Genomic DNA, 20,209 nt, shown 5'->3' with positions numbered 1-20,209 from the left:
CTTACAGCTGAGTAGGGTAGCTCTGGGGCACCAGGATATGGAGAATGGCTGAAGATACAGATCCTATAGACGGCAACAGTTTTAGGATTGTAGATTGGGTCCATTTGAGCCTAATGTGAGCCTAATGCTCCCCAGCTGTACCTGAACATTTTCTTGCAAGAGTGCTAGTTGGGGCAGGCTAAAGTTGTGTCAGATGTTGTTTAGTGGAAGTCAGCAGCACCACATCCCCTCTACCAATGAGGTGAACAGGGAGGAATCAGACTCACTCCTTTGCTCAGCCTATTTTTGTAGCCTTTGTATTATCCTTGTAGATGATGGAATGCTCATATTAATATTCAGTGTGTATCTGCAACAAGGTCTGCAAACAACTCACTACCACTTTCTCAGAGAGACTTGGAGGTAATACTTGTATTAATTTTAAACTAATTTATAATTTCAGGTGGATCCTACAGGACAATATGAAAATCTAGTGACAATAAGGTCTTTTAAGCCAGAATTTCGCTTAGCAGGAGGCCTGAATCTGCCTAAAATAATAGACTGTGTAGGCTCAGATGGTAAAGAAAGGAGACAGCTGGTTAAGGTAGGTTCTGTCACTTGTAATGACATCGCAGGCTTGGTATGTTGGAATTTTTTTTAATGTCTCTTGTCAGTTTTCTCATGTATCAAGTCTGTTCTGTGAACAGACTTTTCACAGTTCAGTGTCAGTTTTCTCAGTTCAGGAATGCTTTCATAAAGGAAATTACAAAGTAATAATAAGTAATATAACAACAAATAATATAAATAATCATGTAAGTAATAATACTAAGTATTTTTTGCAATTACTTTTCAACAGTGCATGTAAAATACAGTAGCTTACCTGACAACTACCAGACCTGTGACTCGCTCGGTCACGTCTCAACTAGTGATATGGAGTGTACAGGAAATAAAAGCCATCAGCATTTTGTGTTAAATACCTCCTTTTTTCTTTCTTCCCCATATAAAAAGAATTACAATTCAGAGACAATCAAAAACATACTTATCAAACCCCAAAATCTCTGAAAACAATTTATTTCTCTTTAAACTCTGTTGATTTAATTCCATCTTTGAATGTATGCATTCAGGAGCTGCTGGGAGAATTCTGTTTGGCTGTTAAGTATGGGGTAGTTTTGAAAGTTTTAAAGAGAAGCATGAATCACTAGATCTGCATCCAATAATCAGAACTGCAGTACCAAGTAGTGCTGCTTCAGCTGTGTGCTGGATTGTTAAATATGGTGAACGAAACACCTGCTTTTAGAAAGGATACCGTAAGCCATGTACATTGATTGAAAGCTTAATCAAATAATATTTGCCATAAAAAAGAAGGAAAAGGTGATGATTTAAGTTAGTGATGGTTCTGCTTAAGCAGCTGAGCACTATTAGGAAACCAAATACAGAAAAAAAGCAATCGTTAATTACATTTTATTACAGTTCATTATTGTGGAAAAGTAACTTGTGTTTTATGGAATTATTTTAAATAATTTTTTAAAGCTGCTGAACAAGAAGTTGGATGCTGAAGTGTTCTTGAACTGCCTTTTTCTGTTTATGCTGAAGGGGCGTGATGACCTGAGACAAGATGCTGTTATGCAACAGGTTTTCCAGATGTGCAATTCATTGCTCCAGCAAAACACTGAAACACGAAAGAGAAAATTAACTATCCGAAGGTACAAGGTAATCCTGAACAGCTGCTGCAGCAGAGGAATAAATGCTACCAATACAGCTTATTTCCCCATTCTCCTTTTTTCAATCCAGAGACAATATAAAAGTGTATTTATTTATGTTATTAAAATAGTCACTCCTCCTTAACGAATGGAATAAACAAATAATACAATTTAATTATTACAACAATTATTTTAATTTAATTTTTTCCAAATCCTTAAAAACAAATTCTCATGCCCAAATACTCTTAAAAGCTTTCTTTATATGAACTTAAAATTGAGAAGAAATTAAGACATGGACTGTCCTCGAATTGTGAATTGCTAGTCATGAAACTTGAGCATACAAGTTTGTTTAATTAATTAATTTAATCTCATTAATTTTAGTCTTGCTATATTCCTTAATTAATTAAAAATTAATTATAGTCTTGCAGTATTCCTTACAATTGAATCCAGAAGTCCCATCTAGTGTTTGTTCTGCAGAACTTGAATTGCAGAACCGTTTTTGTTGAAATAGGGAATACAGCAGTAAATTCTTACTGTGAATGCAGAAAATGTATTTGAACAGAAACTTTCTTTGTCCTCCTCCTCTTTTTCTGTGTGCTTGGGATTATAATTATAGCTGTGAAGGTGACCTCTGAGTAAGTGCTCTTTAAATAAAAGTTCTTGTCTTTGACATGAGAAATGCACACTCCAGAATCTCTAGAGGAGCTTACCTGAATTGCTAGCGGAGTTTTAAGAATTCACAGGTGGAGGTAGAGTCACAGTCTTTGAATAATTTTGAATGAAGACTCAGGTTTTTATCTGTGTAAAAATGAATGAGGGCACGGAAAAGAGAATGGAGGTTGCATTATGAGATAAAGCGACTTTCCTAAGAAAAGAAAATTGAAGGAAACAGGCAGTAGCTATTTCTCTGCAGACAGATTGTTCATTCTGGCCAGTACTGCCTGCTGCAGCAGCTGAGGTAACTATTACAGCCAGTTAAGAAGTGAGCAATTGTTCCCTGGGGTGGGAGGGAGGCAGACTAAGACAAGCCTAGTATGTTTGTGCAGCTGCCACGTGTTTTCCAGATTTTACTTTTTACGTGCAATTCACACAAATGCTGCTTTTATCACATTCAAGCATAGCAAGCTGTTGGCAGTCACAGGTCATCTAAGGGTACTGACGCAAGCGTGCAGATTGAGTGGAGTCCTTCAGTTGTACGGAAGTAAGTAGGGGAAGGTTCTTTGGGCTAGGAAAAAAATTGCAAGTATTTGGTAGAAGAACCTTGAGAGCATTTGAGATATGTATACACGTGTCTTTAAAACATACATTGTGGTCAGCTGTATGCTTTGGTCTCCTGTCTTTAAGCAAACACAAATAGGCACCCATGCCCTGCAGCATGCGCATTCATGGTTGTGTGTGTGTAACCCTCCCCCTTGCAGCAGTGGTTTTGTTTTCACAGGTGGTTCCCCTTTCTCAGAGAAGCGGGGTTCTTGAGTGGTGCTCAGGAACAACTCCCATCGGGGAGTTTCTTGTGAATGTTGAAGAGGGAGCTCACAAGAGATACAGGCCAAAAGATTACTCCAGTTATGAGTGTCAGAAAATAATGACGGTGAGTCAAAATAACAAAAAAACCCCCAAACAGCTGGCTCATATTCTTTACTGGGAGGGTGGAATTTACGGAGAATTATATACTGTACTTTTATTATATAATAATGAATATGACCGGTGGCATGGAATTAGTAGATATTCAGACTTTTAGTTTAGTTCAGTTTAGTACCATAAACCACCTCACCATACGTTTAGAAAATTGCAAATAGGTTTACCTGTTACTTTATATAGCCATGATTGTGCAAGAAATTATTTCCTAAAAAAGTATATTTGATTTTGGTTTTGTGAAGCGTTTGCATGTGAATTGAGTGATAGTGACTTCCTCACAGCGACATGAAGCCATCGGATAAGCAAAGCTACCGGAACAGAGTGCAAGGGGAAGTATCTCCAACAAGATGCATTTACCTGTACATGCGTATAAAATGCCGACACCTGCTGAAGCAAGGAAATAGCAGTGTGTGTTTTTTCCAAGCATCCCATGAGTTGTGTATGAAAATAGAATTGTTTGGTAAAACAGATAGATAGGTGCATTAATGATTGCTGTAAAAAAGACATTAATTCATAGCTCAGAGAGAGAAAGGAGTGAGAACAACATTTGATGGAGGGGAGGGAGTAGAGGAAGGAGGATTGTAGTCAGTCATGTGGAAAATATTTCTGATGTGTTTAAAGGATGCACAGAAGAAACATTCTGAGGAGAAGTGCAACATCTTCATGGAAGTCTGCAAGAACTTTCAACCTGTGTTTCGTTATTTCTGCATGGAGAAATTCCTGGATCCAGCTGTGTGGTTTGAAAAACGGTTGGCGTACACTCGCAGTGTGGCAACATCCTCTATAGGTATAACTTGCCGTTGGGGTTTTAGACTATATAAACAAAGAGTTTATAGCATTTCAGAGGTAACTGGTAAAATTACATCTGTTCTGCTTTTGTCACGTGTCAGAGTAGGAGGAGTAGGGAGCAAAAAATGCCAGCAAGGACACCAGCATTGCTTTTGTAATTCAGGTTTCTGATTCATACCTCCCTACCCGCTTTCCTGCAGTAGAAAGATAAGAGTAACATTCTTGTTTCTTTGTTTTATATAGCAGTTTGTATTTTGGGGTTCTGGTAGGTTTTTTAAGTTTCTACCTGACTGACTAATCCTGTTACTTTGATTTAACATTTAATCTGTAGCCTCAAATGTTTTAACTTGAGTTGAAAAGCTTGATCTTTTACTTTCTTTGTACTGGCATCAGTAGCCATGGCTGTAATGGTTATTTGAGCTCTGGCATTTTTTCTTTGATTTTTCTGTCTGAATAAGGAAATAGATGTACTTGGATTGTGGATTTTCTTTGGATGACTGAGTTCTTTATTTTATCTCTGTAAGACTTTTGATAGTAGATTGTATACATTGCAGTAGATCCTATTTTAGATGTTAACGTGTTGTTTATATGCTCCCTTTGTGCTGAAAAAAACCCCTGAAGTAAATCTACAGTTTATCAGAATTCAGGTGAAAGATTTTTCTAGGAGATACTACTGCTATCCATGTCCATCAGCTAACAGAAAAACAGTAACAGGTGTAAATTGCAGCAAGGGAGATTTAGTTTGGAGGTTTTCTACATTTAAGGATGGTAAAGCACTGAAATAGGCTTACATGAAAGATCTTACAGTTTTATCACTGGAGATTTTTATAATTGATTTAGACAAGAATCTCTCAGGTGATACATTTAGATATAGTTGAGCTGCCCAATTATAGACTGAATTATGTCTAGTCCTGTTTTCTGGATTATGTGATACTGTGAGTTAAAAGGTTGTCTTAAAGATAGTAATAACAAATCCTAATTGTATTATGCACTTGATTTGTATCTTTTTTTTTTTTTTTTTTGAAAGCTGTGAAATAATTTGCCTAACCTATCTATAGAGAGAAATGGGCAAGAATTCTGTGCAGTAGGTAAAAAAATACACAGCTGTAGGGGAATAACATTTTTGCAATTGCATTGATAACCTTTTCTTTTTGGATCTGTGGAATGGCATTTGCTCTTTACTGGAATAATATATATACTCGGGGGAAGAATTATTCTCACTTTTAATTTGTCTGCATACACTGAATCTCATAATCTTCTCTGTGTTAATTTGTCCCTGGTTTTTATGGCATACAAATACGGTTTCAGCACTTACCTTTTTGTTTTAGTTGGCTACATTCTTGGACTGGGAGACAGACATGTTCAGAATATCTTGATAGATGAACAAACAGCAGAACTAGTGCATATAGATCTGGGTAAGTGGGACAGGCAAGAGAACCTTACTTTTTTTTTTTTTTACATTAACATTTTAAAAATCTTTATTTAAAATGTTTATTATCCTTTCATTTAGGGGTGGCTTTTGAGCAAGGTAAAATCCTTCCCACACCAGAGACTGTTCCATTTAGATTAACCAGGGACATTGTGGATGGAATGGGTATTACCGGCGTGGAAGGAGTCTTCAGAAGGTACGTGTTCCTGTATTGGATAGGGGTAAGGAGACAGCAGAGCATTTTCAGCATTTGTGATTGTTACATGTTAAATAGTTTTTCAGACAGTGAAACAGATAGCCTCTTTCCTGTAGGGCATATAATCAGTGAACTACCCAGTCTCCTCCTGCTCTTAAATTTCTAAATTTCTCCCTTTCCACCCTCCCCAAAACCAGAAATACCACAGAGATTACTCATATGCTAGAAATTAACTTTTAAGAAAGGTACAAATATCCATCACTTAAATGACAAAAATACCATTCCATTTAACCAAAAAGAACCTAAAAATACAGTAAAATATTTTCTAGATGCTGTGAGAAGACAATGGCTGTTATGAGAAATTCTCAGGAAGCCTTGCTGACTATTGTAGAGGTAAGCATTCTTCCAGTCTTTCTGACAGCAAGCTGCCAGAATATCTTCGGTTTCTTGTGTTTGTCTTCTTAAGCATTACTATACCAAATATTTATGTAGGGATTTTTTGTTGAATTTGAATGTAGTAATGTTGGCCATTATGTGTTAATTCACGTAATCTTCAATGAAATTGTGACCAGTTTGCGTTTTCTGTGGGAACTATTTGTTTCAGGCATATACAGTTTTCCCTCTTCAGTATCTAAAACTAGCCATAGTGCAACATTACTAGCATGAGTAGTGCTGATTGACTTAAATCCTCTTTGCATAAGTCACAAAGAAGAGACTTGAAGTAATTTTTAAAACCTGTTTATACTACATATTGAAAACTAATTATGATATTTAGTGTCTAGAAGTGTATTAAAAAATGACCTCTTCATTGCTGAGGTGGGACTGAGTCACAAAACCGAGTCAAATATGAACAACACAAACACCTGCAAATGATCGGATGTCGTTTTATTGTTGGATTGTCTACTAAGCAATGTGTAGCCCAGTTCTATTTGATTTAAAAACAACCAACCAAACCACCAGCCTCCTGGTATTGTGGTTAGCATGAGCATTACCAGCTGAGCGTTTCTTTTCCTGCTAGGGCTCTTGACTTAGCTGTAATTAAGTTTTACATTAAATCGAGGTTTATTTACTGTAGGTGCTGCTCTATGACCCTCTTTTCGACTGGACCATGAATCCCTTGAAAGCATTGTATTTGCAGCAGAGACCAGAGGATGAGGCTGACATGAACTCTACACTCAACACTGATCCGGAAGAATGTAAAAGAAAAGCCAGGTGCAAGATCTTTTTCTTAATTCTCTGCCTGTGGCACTGTTGCCTTGCTTTATGGTTTTCTCACTGAATGTTGCTGACGTTCAGGATCCACACCTAGTATACCTGTTTTTCTTTTCTTATTCTGCCAGCAGTGATGACCAGAGTTTTAACAAAGTGGCTGAGCGTGTTCTGATGAGACTTCAGGAGAAGCTGAAAGGTGTTGAGGAGGGAACAGTGCTCAGTGTGGGAGGGCAGGTGAACCTCCTCATCCAGCAGGCCATGGACCCTAAAAATCTGAGCCAGCTCTTTCCTGGATGGAAACCCTGGGTGTGACTTGGAAGGATCCAGCACGTTGTTAGGAGAAACCTATTTTTATGCAGCAAGTGTTCTAACATTTCAAATTGGTATTTCACAATTCAAACTTAGCAGCAGCAACCATGAAGACTTGTATATATTAGTGTTCAGTAGATGTTTTGGGGTTTTTTTCAATAACCTGTTACCAGGAAAACATTTTTTTTTGTCCACTTATGTTCACCATGTGGTATAAAACACCAGCCAGTGTTTTGATGTTCACTGTGACCTGCAAGGACTTTGCTTGGGCAAACTGGGTGCGCTGGAGTCTTAAAGCTTAACGTCCGTCACTTTTGTATGTTAAACACCTGGAGTCTTATATCTAGTAATTCTATATGGTAACACAACATGTAGAACGGATGATCCAAAAACCAGGAGTCACAAAATAACTAGCTAAAGTGCATTTCAGAAGGGGGATTATACTTTAGTGATAATGCTACGGTGAATATAAAAGAAGACTAGAGAAACTCATGTTTAATGAACAGAGGGTTCTTGGGGTTGGTGGCTGGTTTTTTTAGCTTAGTTAAATGGACACTGGTTTATATAGCATTACAGACTTTGAGCCAAGTATAATGCAGCTGCTTCTTTTTCCTGTTGTAAATGAAATTATGTTGGTACTTTATAACATTAATAGTTATAAACAATAAAAAAATAGGTAGCGTTTCTAGCTCAGACTTCCTTTATAAAATAGACTGACTATGCAATGAAGCTTAGCATACCAGATACACCTCTAAAGCAAACAGCCATCCGGTATCTGGAAGAAACACCTGTCAGAAACATCAAATTTGTATTCCAAGCACAAAAGTCTCATTCTGATTGCACAGGGTCTTACAGAAGACATTGCTAGTAGGTAAAAAGACCTACTGTAATTGGATAGTCAATGAATATGGACAATAGGAGAATCCACTCAACAGTCTTGCTGGTATATTTAACAAATCTTCTCAAATCATCTTTATATTTAAAAATATGAATAAAATTTGCTGTACTCTCAGATTATCTTAGTTTACTTTATGCATCTTTACAGCGGTTTAAGGGAAGAATTTCTGTCCTAATTAGCATTTCACTGCCTTTTCTTTGTATAGTGTTCCCATAATTTTTGTACTGCATCTTTGTTGTATAAGTCAACATGGAAAGATGAGTCTTTTGTGTTATGCTTTCATGAAGCTACATAAATTTCTGTTGATTCTTGGAACCAAAAGTGCATCCTGGCTTTTCTGTGGGGAAGAATTCTCATCCAGGGACACAGTGATTTGCTCTGAAAATGAAACTTAACTGACAAAGCACGCACTCTGTATGTGAATTTTAAATGACCCTTAGAAAAGGGAGAGGAGTCCTACCAAGCAATTACAGAATGGCAGGTAGGAAAGGACTAAACAAAAAGCACTTAAATAATTTTTATTTTTAAGCACAGACTTAAAAAGATCTGCTGGTATTTCTGGAAATTTTTCTTATGCTTCTTATAGAGGAAGTTCTTTAGGCATTTGGGAAGTTACTTAATACTAGAATCCTAGCTGTCATATAAATGAATATTGCTTAAAAGCACCTGGCAGATCCTTCAAGAGTTTCTGATGCTTCACTTGAAAAGGTATATTTTCATCATGCTGGGCTGCAGTTGAAGTTTTTTCCTTACAGCAAACAGCAAAACATTAATACAGTTGTCTCAGGAAAGTCAAGCTTCAGAGGAAATCATTATTCCTCTGCAGTGCTGTTAACTTGCAGTTCGGTGCCTAGATTTTGAGCGTCTATGCATTTTCGTTGTTCAAGCTGACTGAAACACAAAAATGCATGTAAATATTGTAAATGTAATTGGAACCTGCTTACATGATTTGTAATGGTAGCAGTGAAATGCCAGTTAACTGACAAACATATGAAAGGTTTGAATTGTTAACAAACTTTAGTCTCCAAAACAGTCAAAATCTATGTGACGCAATCCTGTTACTAAAAGATCTGAGTTCAGCTAATCGAACATACTTGAGATACTTGTCATCTATGTAAAGAAAATCTCATGTAGCCAAACACTAACCATCAGAACTGTGCTTTCTTTTTGTTCCAGTAATGCCTTAATTTTCACAAGTCAAAATTAGAAAGTGAATGGTTTGCAAAAATGTGTCTTCTACAGATACACACTTTCCTTGTGTAAGAACAGAAAAAGAAAACCTGGATGGAAACACTGTTTAATTCTGAACAATGTTTTTGTCACAAATGCTACTACTGATAGTAAGCTGGATTAGTATTTGAGACCCTCAGATCTGTTTACTGTATTAGTAAGCTAGAAATATGAGACACAAGTCAAGTTGCCCCTTTAGCATTGATTTTTTTTCTTGGAATGCATCTTAGTAAATTAAACATTTCCTTTCAGAAAATATATTGTCTAAGAAAAATGAGCCTGTGATCTGTTACAATGGGGAAAAGGTTTTAAACAGCAACATATTTATTTGAAATTAGCTTTTTCTGGTGAAACATCTGTTAGAGAAATGTCCGTAGGAGTGTGAACTGTGAAGTGTTAGGAGGTGAACCAATTTCAATTACATATACTTTGACTGAACTGTTCCGACAGCAAGGCACTCTGTCCCATGACTAGGAATCAGATTAAACTGGCTACCTGGTGAGGTACATCCAATTTAAATAAAACAAGGATGTCAGTCTTCATGACTTGTTCTTACAGATAAAACCACTATAAAATAATTTTCTCACTAACTGAGTTAATTAGGTCACTATTCTATGTTACTATGAAACTCCAGAGTTTATAAAAAGTATTCACTATTACTAAATGTTTTTGAATGCACTAAAACAGTTAGGCTTCATCTTTCAGGGGATGATGCACACTATTACACATTGTTCTAATTGTGTTCTTCATGAATAAGGTAATTGCATACCAGCACAAAATCTGCCTGGGGAATTTGGCTGCGTGATTGGTGAGTGATGACACCATATGTTTTTACTGCTATTTTCATCCCTGTGAATTCAAAAGCTAAAGTAAGGCAGTCATGTTGTCTTATGGAACCTGTAGATAGCCTGAAATGGCTCTCAGGGAGAGATTACCTAATACTAGTGTTTAATGATGGCACTGAAATATTAGCATTAAATAAAATTGTTCATTTTGGCAGGTAAGTTGAAGAGTGAAACCACAGTGAAAAAGCTTGGAAGTGTGCAAGGAAGGGTTTAGGTTCTCTTTTCCCACCACATTGCGAAGTCTTGCCTGTATCCTGATTATATGGGAAGACTAATGTGTTGGTCACATAACACATGCTCTCGTCATCTACCCTGCCCATTCGCACCGTAAGTACACCTAGACTTTAGCTTGCAGAGCTGCACAGGGAATAATGTCAGTGCTGTCTTTAAGGGCGCACGCAGCTTCACCCTGCTCCCTCATTCTTTTCTCGCTACTGTGTATCTGTCCACAGAAAATGTGGTGCAAAGTGACTGCACCCTTGTCTACCCTGGAGAGTTCCTGCTGCAGCATCCATAGCTGTTCCTCCCTCTCTCCCCACCCTTTTGCCAAACAACACAGCATACAACAGATTGGAGTTTATTTGCTTGCCTTAGTTGCTGTATACCACCTATGCTGGATGCAAAGCAGAAAGGATTGTAAGAATATGCAACTACCTGTAGAAGATTCCACTTCTTGGATTGATTTGTGAAGAAGTCCTCCACTTTTTTAAAAATGCCTTGGCCATGTTGCACCAAGTCTTCCCCGCAGCTTCGAGGAAGAAGCTGTGTTGCAGTGCGGCTGCTCAGTGGTGACTGCCTGCTTCTTGAAGGCTGTCTGTTAATTGGCACAATTTGACCAAGTACTGTTTTTCTTCACAGACAAGGGCTTTTTTTTCTGTGATTAAAATGGAACTGAAATGGTGCTGGGCATACTCCTCATAGGCTCACACATTGAGAATGGGAGAAGGAAGGGGCGGGAGGAGCGAAGACAGAGACTCCACATGCTTTTCTAACTACTGCAAAATTAAAGTGTTCATGTCTCTAGTCACAGGGCAGATGCTGTTTGACTGTGCCTCGATTATGACTAGCATCCTTAACGGTAGTTATTGCTAAGTCACCTCACTGTTCCCACAGTAGTTCTGCAAGTGCCAGAAAATCTTGCCATAAAGGACACGTATATTACCTTGACCTGTTCACCCAAAGCCTCTGTTTTGCACCCCATGTTTGCTTTCACAAAAGCAGAGACAATTGAGTTTATGGATTAGCAATTTTGTGTTTTGAAAATTAAACAGGTGGCATAGCAGAGATGAGGCACTTTCCTAAAATGTAGTTCTGTACCACAGCTAGAACTTGTTTTATAAGAAGTTGCACAGCTGTAATGCACATAAAGTTCTTCAGCCTGTGATGCCTTAATCAGCATTGTGGAATAGATTTTTCTGGTGGGCAGGATTAATTTCTTAGTATCTGGAAAAATTCCTTCATGCTGTATGAGCTGGCAGCACCTAAAGTGCCAAAATAGCAGTTCCTTAAGCTGAGTGAAGTCCATAGAGTTGTGATTTTGGTGCATCTTTTAACAAGGAATGGCTAAATGTTTTTCCACATCCATCATATAAGCCTATATATGTTATTGACGTATCTACTTAAAATACTTCCATCAGAAAAAAAAGATCTAGTTCCACCAAGAAACTTTAATCTTTTCAGTTCTCACCAGTCCCTCATATGAGCACATAGCATTATGCTTCCCACTTTTTATTAATGATTATAGAAGTTCTAGTGTACAAAAATACAATAAGGGAAGACTAGAGTCCTGCTTTTATGTGGCTTTTTTCCCCCTTATCTAGATAAGGATCTGTTAGATTCTTACTAAAGGTGTTAAGACTTCCACATGAAAAACAGCCTCCACATGTACTTACCCCAAACTAGCTGCATCCATGATAGAGTTCTTCAGATTTCCCATAGAGATAGATTTTTATTTCTAGAAGACAAAGTGTTTAGCTAGTTGAAGGTGTTTCTGAGGTCTCTATGGCCACCACAGAGAGAATGATGGCTTTGGAAACTATCCAGAGGTGCTCCACACAGAGTTCAGACTATAGTAAAATAAACAGTTAATATTTAATCTCTCATGACTTACCTGGAATTTCTAGAAACTTTGCAGTCGTTGTACCCCTGAGCTTACCTTTGACTGAACGCTGCTGTTGGATTTTTGCCCATCAATAACTGAATGTGCATACTGTCAGTCAGCCAAAGGACAACCTGAAATTACACAGTTGTACAACGGCCGAAGCTTGTGGTACACACGTTCCACAACATACCTTCCACCCCCACTGCCCTGTTCTTTAAGGGGATTTAACGTCTTACCAGCCAGGTCACAAACCACAGATTTTATCAACACAATCGTTCAATAGGTTGTTACAGTTTCAGTCCTCAAGTCTCCAGCCCTGCTTTCAGCCCCCTAACATGCCACTGAAGTTGTAGATAATGCTTGTCAACAGGAGAGTCTTTGCTTAAATGAGTACTTCCCATGGGCAATTCCCACACCAAATGGTTTTGTGGAGGAGAGACTCTTGGAGTGCTCCTGACCCGTATCGAAGTGGTTGGCACTTCAGGATAAGACCAGTAGTCCTCTCAAGATTTTCATTCTGTGAAGTTTGCCAAGATATCTGAAATAATTCCTACATTATGCAAATGTTTCATTTTAAAGTAATATTAGCTTATTCAATTAAAATGTAAAAATTAAATCAATTACTCTCATCAGACACACACACAAGAAACAAATCTAATCAAACTCATTAGCATCTCTCACTCTGCTTGTCTTCACATGGGGTTGTGTTTCCTTTTTCCAGCAGGAAACTATCTGACTACGCCCACAGACTAAATCCAAGGACGGATCCCTGTCTGGGGCTCTTTTGGGTACCATGTACATTTATTGCCTTAGGAGATTTTTTGGTCAGTTTCTGAAATACCTCTCTGTTGCAGACCAATCTGCAGTTGTTTTTCTAGGATGACGCTGAATCCTGTTGCACAAATGGGGTGTAATGCGAGGTGATCTGGGAGTGTTTGAGGATATAAAGCCTGTTGGGCCAGTGTGTTGTTGGGAGGAGCCAACCTTGTGCAGTGCTATCCATTGTCCCTTTTGGACCCTGCTCCTGGAATAGACTGTTTGCCAAGCTAAAGCCAAGAAATGAGATGATAGTTAAGCAGCAGGGAGAACCAGGGATCCAGCTTGCTTGAGCCATGGCCCTTGAGCATGCTTCCTAGCCTTTTTCTTAATTAGCAGTATAGACAAAGACTTCAGTTAAGCAAAATCCAAGATTAATTTTTTATTTTTGCATACTTTAGGGCTCACAGCTTCAGGGAAGCCCCGTCATTAGGCTTCATCTTCCCTAAATGCAGTACTGACTGCAACAAAATACCCCCTTTTAGCATCCTTCCCTGAGCAGTGCTTTGTGTTCAACCGCCAGAAGTAAAGCAAATGGCCTTGGACAGAGAGAGAGAATAATCACAGTTTACAGGTGGACTACAAAAGGTATTTAAGTAAACGTTTTCATAACAGGTTAAGGATTAAAATTCCTGATGATAAGTGCTAAAAAGAAGTATCGCTTTGTAATAACTTCGCCAGCTTTCAGTTTGTGCATTAATTCAGCAATCTACTGTGCAAAAGGCTTAGGCTGTGCTCTGAAGAAATGCATTCTGAAAAGGGAAATTATTGCAACTGTGATTTAGAGCAGAAGTGGATCACACAGCAGGGTCCACTATAAAGCAGCTGACATTTGCCTTTTCAGTCAGGCAGTGCTTGTTTAGTCAGCTTCACTTGCTGAAATTACAACTTTTACTTCACATCACAATGGACTAGAGCAAAATATAAACAAATATTAGCAAAGTTACCATTTAGGATTTGTATCCATTGGAAAAATGTCTTCCTCAGAGAAAAGGTGAACTTGCTGGTGTTACCTCTGGTCCTGGTATGAGGTCTGATTCTCTTACATGAAAGGGAGTAGGAGTTTCTGTTCTTTCGAGGTTATGGTGTGGAATTGGAGACAATTCATATGGATTGTGCTGTGACTTAAAAAACTGGAAGTCTAAACAAAAGACTGGAAAAGCAAGTAAAGATATAATTTAGATCTTTAAATTCACATTGTCTTTACCAATACCTGCTACAAATTCTTATAACACTAACTTAAAACCAGAAAAAAAAAAATCAAAGCCAGATACAGTTCTATTTGTGTTACAGAAATGGAGGTAGAATTAACTTTCCCTAAGATTGCATATCTAACAAGCTAGTTTCTGTAATTATGAGATACCTGCTATCAATGCTTTTGTTTTTACTTAGCCATTTCTACTTAATATTGCTCTAGTATTAAAAAAAAATTATTTCTCACAAAATCAATTGGCCAATCTTTTTCCAGACAGCAGTGTAAGTCCTAAATTACATCAAACAATTTCAATTATGTAAGTGTAAATAAGAAGAGAATCTGGCTCTTCATATGATTTTGTTTTGGTTTTTTTGACTTGCCTCACTACTTTAATCTGTCGATAATGTATGTTAACACACCTATACATTGCATAATACATAAGTAGATCACACATGCTAAAAGCCCCTTGGCTATGTCAAAACACAGAAACTGAGGCCTAACTGATGCCCTATCAGCACACAGCAGCCCTACAGGTGTAATTAAAACTAGTTTTATACCAAATTATTTAGGTCTGTGCAAACCTCCATGTGACACACATCTGTTTGTAATTATCTCTTATCTGTTTATCTCAGTTCTGTCATTTACACACAAGGTCTCATAAAGCAATAACAATACATGAGTTATTATGTTAAGGTAGACATTACACACGGAAAGATAAACACAGACCTTTGAGACTGTGGTTCTCCTCAGGATACACAATGATTACTTAAAGCAAAAGTGTCCTGTCATCATGCAGTTCCAAATTACCAGCTTTACTTTACATAAAACATGGAAGTAAGCTCATGGGCTCCCTGTTTGCACTGTTCAGACTGTCCTCAACTTTCCTTCTCACTCCTACACTATTTTTTGAGTCTTGGTTCTAATGGTTTCAAGTATCCTTTTTTTTTTAATTCCAAAAGCTCTTACTGGATGTGGCTTTCAGCCTGTCTCTGTAGCAGGTCACTCATTGTTTCCTGTTTTCATTACAGCATCTGCATTACAGATGTAGCTGAGGGGTCTTTTTATAGATTTGCTGCTGTGAAAGAACTACTCAGCAATTATAGGCATGCTTGAAGCTTTTAAAATTAAATAATGCTTTTAGGAATTGCATGCCTGTAAAATAATTTTAATAAATTAATCTCATGGTACAAAAAGAAAAATTCTTTTTACATTTCTATCCTATTCCATTGTACAATTACTCTTCATTAGAAATGTAAATGTCTCAGTAAGCAAGTGACTCAATTGACTATACATCGAGCAGTTTAATGGATTTCTTAGCTGGAGGAGGAGACTGTTACCACATGTTCTGTATACAAAATAAGTCATTTACTTTAAATGCTGGCTGTCTCAATGCATTTAACATATCCAATTTATGAATAACTAGTTATTTTGATATTGGCCCTCCAAGTCTCTCTAAAAACTAATTAGAATTTACTGACAAATGCTTTATCATCCACCAAAAAGAAAATTAGGGCTTCCTTGTTGCAGAGTGCTCAATTTTTTTATGGTCTGAAAGTTATTTATCCTTGTGGAATAATATGAACCAGCTGTTTTTCTTGAAGAGGAAGATCACTCCCATGTATTGATGCCTGGCCTCTGTCACATTTTATGTGCAAGAAGACACACATTTCCTAATACTGGAATTGCTAAATATAGACAGAAAATGCTGCGAAGAACTGCATTTTCCTTCGAGATAGTCTGTTTCTCTTTAAAAAGTACAGTCAAAACCAAAATAAACTTAATTCTAAAATACATTAAATACACATGAACTTGTATTACAACCTTGATTAATAAAACCATATGCAAACAATAAAACTAGTTAATCCTTAGAGTAATTCAAAAGTATAGATGAAGAATACAGAAATCTTGATGACTGCAACAGTTTTGTATTTCCAACAATGCTTTAATGGACTGTTAAGGCTTTGTGACTCAGCTGACTGATAGCCTTGCTACATATTGCTACAGAGGAGAGATCATGGCAATAATTGCATATGATAAATACTTCACTGTGGAAAGACAGTTTTCTTAGACAATGTCAGCCTACATGGTAAGAATGACTAGTATTTGCTCATTTCCTCAAAGATGAACACCACTTGTGTTGCAGTGATGACCACTGAACTTTAGAAATAAATGCTGAATTGTGATTGACAATGATGAGTCCAGCACAAAATATTGGCCTTTCATAAGTACTTTCACCTGGAGTTCTAACTCACTGCACAGGTGGTACATGTATTTTTTTTTCCTCTGAAGAGTTACGAAATGCTTCTCTAATTCCTACATTCATAGTCTTTCCTTACTTCATGCTCTTACTGAAGGGGATCATCTTGTAAAAATAAATTAACTTTTCATCCTGGCCTCTACACTACAACTTGAACAGAACTCTAAGGAGTGTCTAATGCCTCATTAGCCCAATGTGTAATTAATGTGAGGTATACTAATGATGTTTTGTTCACGAGGCAAAGTTAAAGGAGGTTTGGAACAGAAACCAAATAATTATGGAAGAAAAGCAGAAATTTATGACAGACATAATGACAAAAAAAAAATATGCCAGACAGCCAGGCAATAATTTTGGCAATAAATTAGCTTCCTTCCAGCAATGTCAGGTGTTGTAGCCATAACTCTTAGTTCTTAATTAGATACATTAATAGCATGAGACATTTACATAGAACTATGATACTTCAAGTTATTTAAATACAAAAATAAAAAGGCAAGTATTTTATACATAAATTGAAGCAGATGCATATACCATGGCATTTCAAGTAAAAGAATATTTAAGCATTTTATACCATTTTTCAGATCTCACTGTAGTATTTAAGTCAGAACTCTACACACCGTAGGCTCAGTCTGTAGCTACTAGAGCTGGAAAGGTACTTCCCCACAGCAGTTTTACAACAGATATTAGTTGCCATACAGAGATAACAACTTATTCTGTTGACTGCACAAGGACCTTGGAACAGCTATGCTCTTTTCTGATTTATCTCCACTAAGTGACCAAAGACATAAGTCTGGCCACTAAAAGTCTGCCACAAAAAACAGGTTCAACTGAAATCAACAGAAAAACTAAGATTGAGATAAAAGCAGCTGTGCTCTTAGTAGGAGCAGATCACCCACAAATCTCCAGGTCAGACTGACAAGTACTTAGGACTGCAGAGACTGTGGACTTAGGAAGCTAGTTTTATCCACCTTGGCTTGCTTAGCTGAATACATGTAATGTATGCAAATATAATTAATACTTTCATGCAGTAGCAATTTTATGCATCCAGACTGAATACCACAGTGAGTATCACATACTGTAAAATGATAGAGGACCTACTCTGAATTTGATGAAAGCGTCTGCTGCAACATGTAGCAACTCCTCCTGCAAGCAGAAAAACAATCAAAAAGAAAAACCTACAAGGCTTCCATCCTACTAAGAAATTAAGTCAGAAACAATATATTACTGTGAAGACTCCATTTAAATTACTTGGTAGTACTTGAAGAAACAGGCTTAGGTCCTTTGCTAGAGAAACTAGAAAACATGCAAAACATAATGAAGTTTCTAGCAAGCAAAGCTGCTTGAAGAATACACCATCTACAGTCTTCAAGGAATAAGAAAAGGAAGTCAACTTGACCTATAAATATTTTTATAATTAACAAACAGCTTTCAAGTGGCTTATAAGAAATGAGTTCCAGTCCAGTATAATTAATTCTAAGAGACAGCTGCCTTCTGTGTGCTTAGTGTCTTCCTTTGTTTCTTCACGTTTGTTTTGTTTGTGTTCACTTTGATGTTCAGCTTTGGTTTCCCTCGAATCATAGTTTCAGTTGTTTTCAACCTCACAGTGCATCCGTAACTGTAGCACCCAGAAAAACTGGGGGCGATCAAAACCAGTTTGATTTATATTACTCTAATGAGCCTTGCTTTAGAGCACTACGCCACAAATAGAAAACAGTGAGACAAGCCACTAGTACAACATAACAAGCCACTAGTAGAACGTTAAGTATCTGACTTTGCACTGTATTGTGTAACTTGTACACCCCTTATCTCCCGAGTGTAAATGCTCTTCACCAGAAAGAGGGAGGATCTGTTCCTCTAAAACTTTTAAGTTCTTTGTTGTATTGCAATTTATGTACATCCTGTAGAAAAGTGCAAATACACCAAAAAAGCCAGAGCCTTTGCATTTTCCAGTTTTGGACAAAAACTGCAAACAGATTTTCCCATGTCCAACCTTACAGAATTTAAGAATCACAGTCTTTGAAATGGTCTAATAAATTATATTGAATACACTGTTAAATAGTTTATTTTGATATTGGAATAAGCTAATAGTGAAAGAGCTTTTAGAGAGAAATACTTACCAGTACAAAGCATAGTCCCACATTCATTATTCAGAAAGGATGTTGCAATAGAGCATCTAGATCCCTCAGTTTATTTGTCCTAAAAAAAAAATATCACTGAGTAAAACTGCTCTTCTTCTCCAGCTTAGATTTACAGACCTACTCCTAAAAATAATGTTTTAAACCTACTCAACTATTTTTTTAAATAAAATCAGATCATCGTATCCAGATCCTTCCTTGAATTCTTTTCCATCCATCAGTAACTAATTGTGACTCCTGAAGAACACTTCCCTCCAACAATACAGCACTGTCCTCCTGATGAGGGCTGTCCCTCTGTACCTGAAGTCCCCGTAACAGGTCCTTCACCACACACTATAGACTACAGCAAAAAGAAGGGTATGTGGGTGTAAAGGGTACTGGGGTATAAACCCCACCAATCCATGGGTTGATCTGTGTCTACTGGTAGAAGAGCAGGAATGTTCTGAAACACTGCAGGGCAGCATGTTAAGGTAACTGACCTGAACTTTCAGGTTATATTATTCTCCCCCTTGACACTTGTGAGTTATTAGCAATAGATATGATGCCAAAAACCAATGGTATTTTGTAATTCTGTAAGGACCTTGAGATCTGCCAAGGGAGGGAAAGTAGTTTAAAAACTGAAGCTAAACTCAAAGGTGCTAAGTGAAAGGTAGAGTAGATGATTGCAGACAGTTTTCAGTAGGACATCAGCTCCATGTATTCTGTCTCATAACAACCAATAATCCAAAGACAACAAAGTGAGATTAACACTGCAGACAGAGAATGCAGTTTACTAGGTAATAACAGAGGAATACATGTATAGTTGATGTATTACAGTCACCTGTTGGACAAGCAAGTGTGTAGGACAGGTCCTCCTGAATAACCTCTCCAAGTACATGACCCTGAAGAAAAAACCCAAGGATATACACAAAAATGCACTGAAGGAAGCAAGTAGGGATAATGGAAGGCAAAGCAGGAGCAAGCAGGTCTGTAAGCAGCTTCTCACTAGAGCTGAACCAGAAAACAGACTTAGGTATCATTAGACAGCCAAGAGGAGATGAGAGGTGGACCTGAGGCTGAATAGGATACCCATGGGAGCCGGGAATACTTCTGTGATCATCCTTCAGGTTGGGATACACATGATTTCTTATCCAATGTTAATTCAACCTATTTTATCCTGTATATAATGACATAGTCTTTAATTACATATTACAGACTTCTTTTTTATTTCCACATGAACCCTTATCATCTATAAAATGACAGCACATCTATGTTGTCCTAATGCCTCCTATTCTTGTAACTGTTAGAAGGTGATACAAGGTGAGATAAAAGACCTAATTTTTAAAGGTCATTTGTAATCACAAGCAGATCATTCCCACTGTCATTCACCATGACTACGTGTACAATTAAACTACTTTGGCTGTGCACATGACTTGCCGTTGTAAGTGACTTTGTAAACCACTCCTATGAACCTTTTTTTGGAGATCAAGCTCACACTGAAGAATCCTGC

The 20,209-nt window shown here is 37.4% G+C and overlaps 1 protein-coding gene and 1 long non-coding RNA gene across 6 annotated transcripts in view; one reads left to right on the top strand and one right to left on the bottom strand.

Annotated features, from left to right (window-relative positions):
• Nucleotides 1-8,258, top strand: part of ATM (ATM serine/threonine kinase) — an 80,063-nt gene extending 71,805 nt beyond the window's left edge. For 4 of the 5 annotated variants that reach the window (XM_055803076.1, XM_055803075.1, XM_055803073.1 and 1 more), the window contains 9 exons: nucleotides 440-580; nucleotides 1,570-1,686; nucleotides 3,115-3,264; nucleotides 3,933-4,098; nucleotides 5,429-5,515; nucleotides 5,611-5,725; nucleotides 6,055-6,118; nucleotides 6,801-6,937; nucleotides 7,066-8,258. In XM_055803076.1, the coding sequence (XP_055659051.1) occupies nucleotides 440-580; nucleotides 1,570-1,686; nucleotides 3,115-3,264; nucleotides 3,933-4,098; nucleotides 5,429-5,515; nucleotides 5,611-5,725; nucleotides 6,055-6,118; nucleotides 6,801-6,937; nucleotides 7,066-7,249 (1,161 nt within the window). In that variant the 3' untranslated portion in view covers nucleotides 7,250-8,258. The remainder of the gene's footprint in view (nucleotides 1-439; nucleotides 581-1,569; nucleotides 1,687-3,114; nucleotides 3,265-3,932; nucleotides 4,099-5,428; nucleotides 5,516-5,610; nucleotides 5,726-6,054; nucleotides 6,119-6,800; nucleotides 6,938-7,065) is intronic. The other variant, XM_055803074.1, reaches the window with a different exon arrangement.
• A 141-nt stretch (nucleotides 8,259-8,399) lies between these two features.
• LOC114012597 (uncharacterized) lies at nucleotides 8,400-18,783 on the bottom strand. The gene is made up of 5 exons (XR_003555151.2): nucleotides 18,703-18,783; nucleotides 14,084-14,289; nucleotides 12,375-12,451; nucleotides 12,112-12,285; nucleotides 8,400-9,035 (listed from the first exon to the last, which is right to left on the bottom strand). It is a non-coding gene; the product is annotated as an uncharacterized LOC114012597 (long non-coding RNA).
• Nucleotides 18,784-20,209: the final 1,426 nt, after the last annotated feature.

Source organism: Falco peregrinus, chromosome 4 (assembly GCF_023634155.1).
Source record: "Falco peregrinus isolate bFalPer1 chromosome 4, bFalPer1.pri, whole genome shotgun sequence".
Lineage (NCBI taxonomy): Eukaryota > Metazoa > Chordata > Aves > Falconiformes > Falconidae > Falco > Falco peregrinus.
This window is presented reverse-complemented; position numbering and strand designations above follow the sequence as displayed.